The sequence below is a fragment of the Phoxinus phoxinus genome (genome assembly GCF_949152265.1).
Source record: "Phoxinus phoxinus genome assembly, chromosome: 4".
Classification (NCBI taxonomy): domain Eukaryota; kingdom Metazoa; phylum Chordata; class Actinopteri; order Cypriniformes; family Leuciscidae; genus Phoxinus; species Phoxinus phoxinus.
Genome location: NC_136879.1, coordinates 28391792 through 28402947, shown reverse-complemented (window position 1 = coordinate 28402947; position 11156 = coordinate 28391792). Strand labels below are relative to the sequence as shown.

Genomic DNA, 11156 nt, shown 5'->3' with positions numbered 1-11156 from the left:
AACGGGAATGCTAGAGTGCGATTCTCCTGCAAAGCGCGTGGTGGCGCTGTGACGACGCAGCGCAGCGCAGAGTGTGTTGAAATCAGGTTGAAATGCTCTTGCTCTAGTCTCCGCCTCTGCCAGCACCACCGCGGATGACGTTCAACAACAAAGATGGCAGGAGGAAATAGCAACTATTGGGAAGGTGAGGTGGCAAAGCGTTACAAATTCCCCTCGACAAGACGCTTTATTGCGCTTTTGTGACAGCTCACGCGAATTCATAGTTCTGAAGAGTCTTTGGTAACGTCTTCATGGAAACGCAGCCAGGTTACCGCACTATCTATCGCCGTTAGCATTAGCTCGCTAGAACGCAGAAACGTCAGTGCTTTCGATTAGCCTGAAAACCTGAGGAATTCAGCAAAACATATTTTATTCCTCTAAATCTAAACATGTGTCTGATGTCTTTGAGTTTATACAGACTTTCCGTACTTAATGTAGCACGAACTTATGTAATCTGTCAGAAAAGTTACAGAACTGTTTGTATATGAAGCTGAAACAAGCTTTTACATTAAAGCAAAATAAACTAACAGGCAGTGTTTCAAAATCCCATAAGCTGCCTTCTTAGACAGCACTGTTGGGCTTCATATTTTTGTTTTGAATGTTTGCCTGTGATCCCTAAAACACATTACAGCAGTCAGACACTGTTGACAGTTAACATTAACAGACAATACATATAAAAAGGACCAGGTAGACATATGAATCTTATGTAATCTGTAAATATAAGTAACTACCAAATGACGTTCTCAAGGAAATGTTGTGTGCAATTCTATAGCATTTTCTAATATTATTTTGTCATATAATGTAAACGTAAGCTATCACTAACTCTGAAAGTAATGTAAGTGCATATTTATTGGTGTGTGTTGTCATTTTATAGTCTTTATATTACCACTTTATATTACCACTGACATCATTCACTGAATGTTATAATCTTTACATTTTTGCACATTGACAGACCTGCGGAAGCAGGCGAGGCAGCTGGAGAACGAACTGGACCTGAAGCTGGTGTCTTTCAGCAAGCTGTGCACCAGTTACAGCAGCTCTCGGGACGGTCGTAGAGGAGACAGGTGGGACGTTGCTGTAGTAGCTCATTCAAAGAATTGTGATATTTTCTAGATATCATTATGATGATGGTGGTGGTAATGACATGGTTCTCTTCTCTTTGTTTCCAGTAGTTCGGATACAACACCTCTGCTCTGTAACTCCACTCAGGACAGAATGTTTGAGACCATGTCAGTGGAGATTGAGCAGCTACTTGGGAAAGTAAGAATTACGTAATACCACGCGCCAGTATCAGGTGCTATACACATTGCAATTTACAGTCTCCCATCCTGATCCTCATGTACATTAAACTGCTGATTGACAATAGGCTATATATATATATTACACAATACCACTCAATGATAACATATAGCTATTCTTATTCTTTCCTGCGTTTAAAGCTGACAGGTGTGAATGACAAGATGGCTGAGTATACAAGCACACCGGGAGTAACGTCTCTGAACGCTGCTCTAATGCACACTCTCCAGAGGCACAGAGACATCCTACAGGTTGGTTTCTTATCATTTATAATCTCCTCTCATTTTATGAAATAATCTCAGTGATTTATCAGTGACATATTTGTCCACAAACAGCTGCCTGCCCAACTATTATTATACACTACCATTTAAAAGTTTGGGGGCAGTCATTTTTTTTTTTTTTTTTTTTAAGAAATCAATTATTTTATTCAGCAAGGATGGATTAAATTGATCAAAAGTGGCAGTAAATATGTGTAATGTATGCACAAAAATATTTAGCAGCATTCAATATTGATAATATTAAGAAATGTTTCTTGAACACCAAATCGCATTATTAGATTGATTTCTGATGGGTCATGTGACACTGAAGACTGGAGTAATGATGCTAAAAATTCAGCTTTGCTATCAAAAAAATATTTTTTTTTTAGTTGTAATACTCTTTCACAATATTACTGTTATTTTTGATCAAATAAATGCAGCCTTGATGAGCAATGAGCACAAGAAACTTCTTTCAAAAACATTAAACATTACTACTGACCCTAAGGCCGTTTTTTCACGCGGCTGGCGTGTTTTTTCAATTGTTTTCAATGTTAGTGCCGCGTTTTTAGAACGCCAGGAGCGTAACGAGGCGCTGAGCGAGTATTTAACGCTCAAGCACTGAGCGCTCGGCGTTTTTTACAGGTCGCCAAGAGTTGAAGAATGTTCAACTTTGGGTAAAACGCCACGCTCATCACTATCACTTTTTACCCAACCGACCAATCACAGCGGAGGAGGGGCGGGACTAATACCACACCGACCAACAGATATTCTGTATCATAGCAACGAAGCGTCTCAACTGAAAAAAAAACCTGCACTGCCAAAACGCTCTCAAGCGCACATAGCTCGGCATTTTCAGCAGGGCGCCTTGCGTTTTCAGCTGGCTAAACACTCCAACACTTTGGTGGACACACGGCCTAAGCTTTTGAATGGTAGTGGATTTATTATGAAGACTATTCTCAAGATAAAAGGGCAGTTCCTGTATTTAACATCAACTTAGCTGACCCAGTTTGTTGCTTATAACCTCTTCAACTCTGTTTTCCTTCTCTAGGACTACACACACGAATTTCATAAAACCAAATCAAACTTCATGGCAATCAGGGAGAGAGAGGATCTTTTGGGATCTGTGAGAAAAGACATTGAGTGAGTTTTCTTTGAAATTCCCTTATAAAGCTAAAAAGGTTTTGAAGACCAACCCCATCTAATGTGTAATTAATCTGTATTATAAAACCCTGTGTATGAAATGAAATTCTCCATAAACATAGTTTCTGACCGATCTTTATAGTTAAAAACGAGTTAAATTTATGCCCTCATGAAATCTATGGATTCTTTTTCTCATTTTCTGTGATAATTTTGGAGGGAAATTATGATAAGATTATAAATGGAATTCCACTGAATGGGTTTAACATGTTGAACTGATATGGGAATATTACATTTTTAATTTTAGTAGACAATGCAAGCTTTCTGTAGGATTCTACAGGCACCGATTTGATGTGGTTCTGGTTGTAACCCTGAGATTATGACTGCAGGGCTGGATAATGACTTATTGATCTGAGCTGCAATGCTCTGGCACCTCTATGGGCTGCTTATTTCATTTTTGGGCCTTGAAGTTGTTGTTCTGTACCTTATATGATGAGAAAAACTCTTTACTGCTCCTTGCAATTGCTATTTAACTTATTTTTTCAGTCGAAATAAACTGACTGTCACAGTTGGATTTGAGCTCAATCCATCTCTTGCAGCACTGTATTTTTAATACCTGTATTTACACAAGTGAGGTGTACACCCCCCTCTTCCTCATGCTCAGTCGCCACCTCCTACTCATCTGACCAGCAATAAACTTGTTTGCTCAGTATAAGACCGACCAATTTTCAGATTCCAGATGAAACTGGGCAAATTGTGTCTGGTCGTTAAAACCACAAATCTAAATTTTACTTCTGCTAAAAGCTAAACATGTGAGAGCATGTTATAATGGCTCCCGTACCCAGATATGGCAGCATTACTGCAACATGCATCGCTTCAGAGGAGTGAACATCTTTTCAGCAAGCCGACGTGCAAAATATAGTCAATTATCTCTCTCTCTCTCTCTCTCTCTCTCTCTCTCTCTCTCTCTCTCTCTCTCTCTCTCTCTCTCTCTCTCTCTCTCTCTCTCTCTCTCTCTCTCTCTCTCTCGCGGTCTTTGATCTTGAAATTATCTGATGATAAATAAAATAAAGCTCATATCTTGCTTCATTTGACGTGAACTCTGTTAAATTATTATATAGCGCAGGAATTGAAGATTAGATTGTTTTGCAGAGACCCATATGTTGCCAAGTGTAAATGGAACAGTTTTAACAAAACGGATAGATACCCGATCTATAAAAACACATGACCCATTGGAAATCTGTTCTTCAAAGTCTAATTTAAACTGAAAAGAAACAAACTAAAGGATTTTGAAAAAACCCAAATTGTATGAAAAATTGCTTCAAAAATATTTAAGGTTCTGCACTATTTCTATGTTAGCCATTATAAATATTTAAAATGTTTATAATATGTGGTTATGTGTATGTGTAGTGGGGGTTTGAGGGTATTGGCACAGTGATTAACTTAAAAATAGCACTTCATGACAAAAAGGTTGCAGACCCCTAGTAAAGACAACAGCTTATCTGCAGATTTCATTCACGTGTTTTGAGCAGGTTGATCAAAGCCTTCATTAGAGCCTGTCTGATCAAAAGTACAGTAAAAACAATAATATTTTGAAGCAATATTATTATAATTTAAAATAAATTATTTCTGTTTTAATATATTTTAAAATGTAATTTATAATATGATTGATGGCAAAGCTGTATTTTTAGAAGCCATTACTCTTCAATGTCAGACAATCCTTTAGAAATCTTTATAATATTCTGATTTGGCTTATTATTACCGGTATTATCAATGGTGAAACCGGTTGTGCTCCTTAATATTTTTGTAGAAACAAGATAATTCTTTGATAAATAGAAGCAATAGCATTTATTTGAAAAGGAAATCTTTCTAAACATTATAAATGTCTTTGTCACTTCTGATCAGTTTAAATGTGCCCTTGTTGAATTAAAAAAATAATAATAATGTATCTTACCCACCCCAACATTTTTAACGGTAGTGTATGTCTTGTTGATAGATTACATTATCTTAAGCCCATTATTGCTCACTATTTTGCTTCTCAGACAGGCACCATCAGTGTTAACAATTTTGTTACTTAGTCTGTATACACAGAATAGTAGAAAGTGGAATAATCATTCATTTGTACATCATAAGTTGTAATATACGCATTTACCCCCAGAGGGTGATAATGCACTTTTTGTAATGCACTGCTGGATTTGTCTGCCAATGTAGATCAGTGTTTGCATCCTCACACCCAGTTACTTTCTGTGGTGCGGGCTGTGAAGGTTTCAGCCGGGCTACCGAAGCCTCACTCCTTGAGTGTGTGTCATGCGTGCTGTGCATGTTGTGCTCCTCCTGTTTCCCAACTCCCCATCGATCAGCAGCACAGCGCTATAGAAATGTCAGCTGGCAGAAATGACAAAGCCCCCTGTGTGATTTAGTGCACTGCTCTTTAAAGCCTTGTTGGAATGATTAAGTTGGCTGTCAGCGCCCTGTCATTTTGATTGGTGTGGACTGACAGTTGATTTGACCAGCGGGCAGGTGTAATCCCATAGAAACTAGATAAATATCCTTTCTACATCAGTCTGTTTACAATAGGTGCAGAGAAAAGCCCACCAGAGGGTGGAGTTAGTTTAGTTCGTCTGAGGTCGTCGTTTAGGCTGCCATTTCCTACAACCCTTTCCCACCCTCATAAACTCTGGCATCTGAGATGGAGATTTGTTTTTGTTTTAAGAGATTTAGGAGATTTTGTTTATGCCATTGAGTGTCTTTTAAAATAGCCTAGCTGGTGTTGCACAAGCAGAGGGGGTGTTTTTGTCTTTCATTTTCCTTGGTGAACTCTTGGGAAAGGGCTGTTCTTCCCAGCACAGAGTTCATTCATTATTAACACTAAATACTCTCTGTGAGAGAGAGATTGTGCATGGCTCAGGATGAAGAAAAACCCTCAATATTAACCCAACCCCCACGTCATCAGAAGTGCCAGGCTTTCTATAAGATAATGTTCATACAATGAGCCATCCGTCCTGAGTAATTGCATGTTTCTGGTTGATTGCTAATTAATGTTCTTTTTTCTTGTCAGGACATATAAGAGTGGCTCGGGGGTGAATAACAGGCGGACAGAGCTCTTCCTGAAAGAACACGAGCACCTGAGAAAGTAAGAGCCTTCCTCCTCTGTTGCCTACTTGATTAAGTACTCTGAATTTCACTAAATGGTTGCACTGTATTAGGTGAAGAAAATTTTTTGGCCATTTTTCTTGAATGAGATAGTTGCTGTGATTGGTCTTGAATCGAAATAATAGATCCCTATGGAGATATTCTCACACACACTGATCAATCGCAGCACGACAAAGCAAAAAAATAATAATTCCACCCCTCCCGGTTGCCGCGCGATGAAACGAGTGGTGGTGCTGTTTTGTAAACACTGAAGAAAAGTATTCTGGAAGAGAGAAGAGATTGAGTTCCTGTAATCATTGTTGTCTGAGAACAGATTTATTTGGATGTTCTTTATACAGATGTTCATTTCTATTCATTTTCCCTGAATTATACGATCTGAAGAGCTTGAAACAGCGTACACAGCGCTGTTTTCTTCCGTGCTTGTCTGTTATGAGTCAGAAAGGTCATTCGCTCTAGAGCTGTCAATCATATAATGTGATCATAACTCCTGCCTGAGTTCAGCACGGTTCGGCACATAAACAACTGAGAGAAACATTTCTACAGATGAAACATGAGGCCAAATAAATATATGATTACTATGATGTATGTTCTGTATTCGCTGAGCTTCACTGCGTCACGCTTAGTGTGAAAGGGCCTTTACATGGTATTACAACTACATCTCCACCCTGTCTGATCAACCTAACCACTGATAGGTCAGTAAAGATAGTGGTGCAATTCTAGTCCTTCTAGAGATTGTCAATGGTTGAAGAGAGGAAGAACACTTCAGAGGAGCCCACATTAAGTGAAGTGACTGACTCGGGTGAAAGGGAGAGAATAAGAAACGTCGAGGCTTAGCACTTCATCACCTTCTGTGTCACAGCCACTTTACCTGAAGAAATGAAGGAAGGTTACCTTTAATAGGCAGACTTTCATTCTCACACTCTCAGTAACTCAGCTAAGCCGGTTGTCTCTCTTGCACGGTTCTGTGTCAAATTGATGACTTAAATTTGTAGAGTCATCGTAAGCGACTGCCCTGACTGCTCACGTAGACATGGGGTAATTTGGTATAACAAAGGATGGGTGTAAAATTTGCACTGGTTTTAAAACATTAAAATTAATCGATGGGCTGCGGTAAAAAATTTGACAGAGCATTTGCGCTGGGTCATTCGTTTCATAGCAAAGCTTCAGTGCATCAGTTTGCTAGAGATAAGTAAAAGAGACCAGTGACAGAGACGAATATTACACTCATGCTTAAAGACTCATGTGGATTGATTATTGCCTTGGGAAAGCTTGAATAAACTAGCTCAAATGGAAGTTTTCTGGATTCAATTTATGGGATTAAACGCACTTTCTTATAAAGGACTATTCCCAATTTAATTTTCTTTTAAAGTGAATGCAAATTGATGTTTCTGGACAAGGTCTGATTTGACCAGTTGAAAATTGACCAGAGTAAAAATCCCATTAATTTTCTCCAAAGAGAAATAAGGTTTTTAAGACGGACCCTACATGAGCTCTGAAGTTATTGATCTGATGCTTCATTTTAAAAAGATATTTAAATGATAAATTCCTTGTAAAGCACAATACCCCATAATTATATTATGAGAAAGATGCAATCACAAAATCCTAGCAAACAAATCAGGTCGAAACTCGAAAGCTGGTCAGCGACCGCCCACTACCATGAAGCTTTGCGAATGATGGGTGATAGACTCAATTACACTCTCAATCTTCACTAAAAAAAAGTGTATCACAGTTTCCACAAAAATATTTAGGAGCACGGTTGTTTTCAACATTGAAAATTAAAAAAATGTTTTTTTGAGCTGCAAATCAGAATATTATAATTATTTCTGAAGGATCATGTGACAGAAGACTGGAGTAATGATGCTGAAAATTTAGCTTTGCCATCACAGGAATTAATTACATTTTGAAATTGTAATTATATTTCACAATATTACTTTTTTTTAATTTTTTTTATGCAGCCTTGGGAAACATAAGAGACCCAATAAAAACATTGTAACCTAAACTTTTGAACAGTAGTTAATTAAGTGGTAATATTCAGTGAATATTATGTAGAATTATATGGAATATGTATATTTTACTTGATATAGACATTTTAAATATATTGATTTTATACAATTATTGTTCATTTACCAGTGAATATAAAATTTTATTTTTTAAAGTGATAACATCATTCACAAACCTTAATGGGATTCTAGGTTTTCTTTTCTTTTTTACTTCAAAATAAAAATCTATATTGCTGTGATTATAGAATAATGTTGTTAAAATCTTCTATAGAAAAGCAATCATATTTCTAGAACCAAAGCAGCTAAAAAAGTGGGCGGTTATTGTTTACTGTTGAGACTGTAAGCTGGCTGAATGCTGAGTGTGTATGTGTGCCTCCTTCTCTCCCTGCAGTCCTGGCCACATGCCCTCTTTGTTTCTCAGCATCAGTGTGCCCTTCCTTCTCTCAGCTCAGTGCCTCACACCAGAGTCTGCTGGGGGCAAACACAGGACATAGAGACTTCATTTACCCTTCTAGCATTTGGACTGCTTTGTTGTTATACCTTTCTTTTTCTTTTATAGGACTTCTGTTGACAATGTTTAACATTTATCTATGATCCAGAGTTTCGGACCATTAGTATTGTTGCTGATGTATTGTACATCCATAAGCTGTAAAATAGGTAACAAAGAGCTGTGTATGTATGCATCACGTGGTTGTCTCCTCATCTTCCTTTGACATGCTTCTCGGCTCTCAGAGAGGAAGTAATCTCGGGTGTTATTGCTTGAGCCCATTCCAGTGTAAAGACCATTTAAAGACATTAACAGCTATGACAGTCTGACTCATAGATTACATTGAGCACTCAGAGAAAACAGGGAGGAACACTGGAAACACATTCCAGACAATTACTCAGTCAAATAAGGAAAGATGTGACGAGAAAATTTTTTGTAATAAAAGAATGATAATAGGAACTTGTTACTGGAACTGTGTCTGTTTTAAAGAGATTTTTTGCATTCATTGAAATGTTGTTGTTTTTTCCACTCCTTTATGGGACTTCATAAAATCATATAGTGTCAATCTGCTGATTTGAAGTAGTCCTGGAGATAAAAAAAAAAATAGGACCTGATGATGAAAGATGGTTCTTACTAGTGTTATCAAAAATATAGATATTTCAATATGTATCGATACGGAAATACCTGAAACGGTTCCAAAACTCTTTTTCTGCAGTATCAATACACCGATAACAGCTGCGCATTCTCACTCTCTCTTCTCTCCCACGGCGAAACACACACCCACCTCCCCTCACTCACTCGTCTCATTCACTCCGGTTGAATACTGTTGGTGCCGGCCTGAATTTCGTGGGGTTGCATTTGTTTATTTCTGAAATTCCAGAAACTTTGGAGAGAGTCGCGATGCATCGTTTTTTTCTTCTTCTTTTTTTGAATTCTTCAGTTCAAATGTAGTTTATCTTCATGCAGAAATCAGCTTTTGTATCAAGTTATGCTGAAACACTAAATGTAATGGTAGAAAATGAAAACAATGGAATTAAAAGGGGAGATCTACCCAAGTGTTAAAAGTCGGGTGGTCAACATGTCATGAACATTGCCATTAACTCACAGGGCAAATGTGTAACAAACTCTCTGCAGAATTTGTCATTAATTCCTCACCCTAATGTCGTTCCAACCTGTAAGACTTTCGTTCATCTTCGAAGCACAAATGAAGCTATTTTAATACATTCTAAATTCAATCTGTTCATTATATAAAGCGATCCAGTCTGTTCAGAAAATTTGGACTAAACTGTCGATTCATATGGATTTGTTTTACAATCTTTTTATGAACGTTTTGAAGCACCAAAGTGGTAGTTGCATGGACTGTCAATGGAGGGACAGAAATCTCTCAATTTTATTTAAAATATATTAATTTGTGTTTCGAAGATCAACGAAAGTCTTATGGGTTTGGAACATCATGAGGGTGAGTAAATTAAAAAATTAAAAAAATTTTTTTGGGTGAATTAACCTTTTAACACTGGCTACATAACATTATTTTTTACTTGTCTGGGGGGCGTTTCCCGAACAACGTCATAACTCTGTGCTTAATTACCGTAGTACGACGCATCGAACCAGCGTTAATGAACACTGGCCAAAAACCCACATTTATTTGTACAGTCTTTTTATTTAAAGGAACACTCCGACTTTTTGGGACTTTAGCCTATTCAACTTATCCCCCAGAGTTAGATAAGTCCATACATACCTTTTTCATCTCCGTAACAAATAGGTCTGTTTGACGCACCCACCACTAGCCTAGCTTAGCACAAAGACTGGATGTAAATGGTTGCAGCTAGCATACTAATCCAAATAAGTGACAAAATAACGCAAACATTTTCCTATTTACATGTACAAAAAACAAAGTCACATGAGACAGACATATTTTAACCGTATAAATACTGGGAACTATATTCTCTGAAGACGAAGCACTGCTGCTTGGGCGGAGTGATAACCGCAGCACCTGAGATGCGCCGTGGTGAGGAGCAGAGAGTTCGTTCAGAGCGCGTCTCAGGTGCTGCGGTTATCACAGAATCATGTAAGAGTTAAATGAACGAAGGCCAGTGTAATAAAGAATGGCAAATCTGATGGAACGATTGCATTTTTATTTTATTACTGGCAGATTGGGAAGAGAATAAACCAAACTCTATTAACTAGCCACTCTGGATAGGATACTGAATATCTTGCCATAACAACAGCTTTTTACTATAGTTAAAGGAATTAGCCAAAAAGGAGGTTCATATGTGTCCGACAGTTCTATAAAGCGTGACAAACTTTAAAGCTTGGCAGACAAAATGCCGGATAGCAACAAGGCTTCTCAGCTCAGCAGTTTGATCGGCTGTTTGTGCTGTCATTCGTTTATCCGTTGGGTCAATTATAAGATTTTATCCAAGGAGACATTTTTATCAAATTATGTTAAGAATATTTCTGCAGGAGGCATGTCAGTACTTTAGTTCTGATACGGTGTGTACGGCAGGGAACACTGCCTGGAATGCATCTGATGATGAAGAGCAAGCAGCTCTTGATCCATTAGAATTTTACTGGAAATGTCTGAATGTATTAGTGCTGTATATGTGAAAAACAAACTTAAAGTAATTACACAGCTCAGCTCCTCTTTCACAGCTGGCTTGAAAATACACAGACTTTATTGAAGCCTGTCCAAGTTGATCCAAGATTTTGAATCCTAAAGAAAAGAAGATTCGTATGTGTACTACTAACCAGTTTTTATGTTCTATACAGCATGTAAATATATGCAGT

The 11156-nt window shown here is 37.8% G+C and overlaps 1 protein-coding gene across 7 annotated transcripts in view; it reads left to right on the top strand.

Annotated features, from left to right (window-relative positions):
- The first annotated feature begins 22 nt into the window (after positions 1-22).
- Positions 23-11156, top strand: part of gosr1 (golgi SNAP receptor complex member 1) — a 46227-nt gene continuing 35093 nt past the window's right edge. For 6 of the 7 annotated variants that reach the window (XR_013797078.1, XR_013797079.1, XR_013797080.1 and 3 more), the window contains exons 1-6: positions 23-184; positions 992-1103; positions 1209-1299; positions 1479-1586; positions 2641-2732; positions 5788-5862. Coding sequence is in view for 1 of the 7 variants with exons in the window: in XM_079608901.1 (XP_079465027.1) it covers positions 154-184; positions 992-1103; positions 1209-1299; positions 1479-1586; positions 2641-2732; positions 5788-5862 (509 nt within the window). In the remaining 6 variants the exon portion in view is untranslated. The remainder of the gene's footprint in view (positions 185-991; positions 1104-1208; positions 1300-1478; positions 1587-2640; positions 2733-5787; positions 5863-11156) is intronic. The other variant, XR_013797077.1, reaches the window with a different exon arrangement.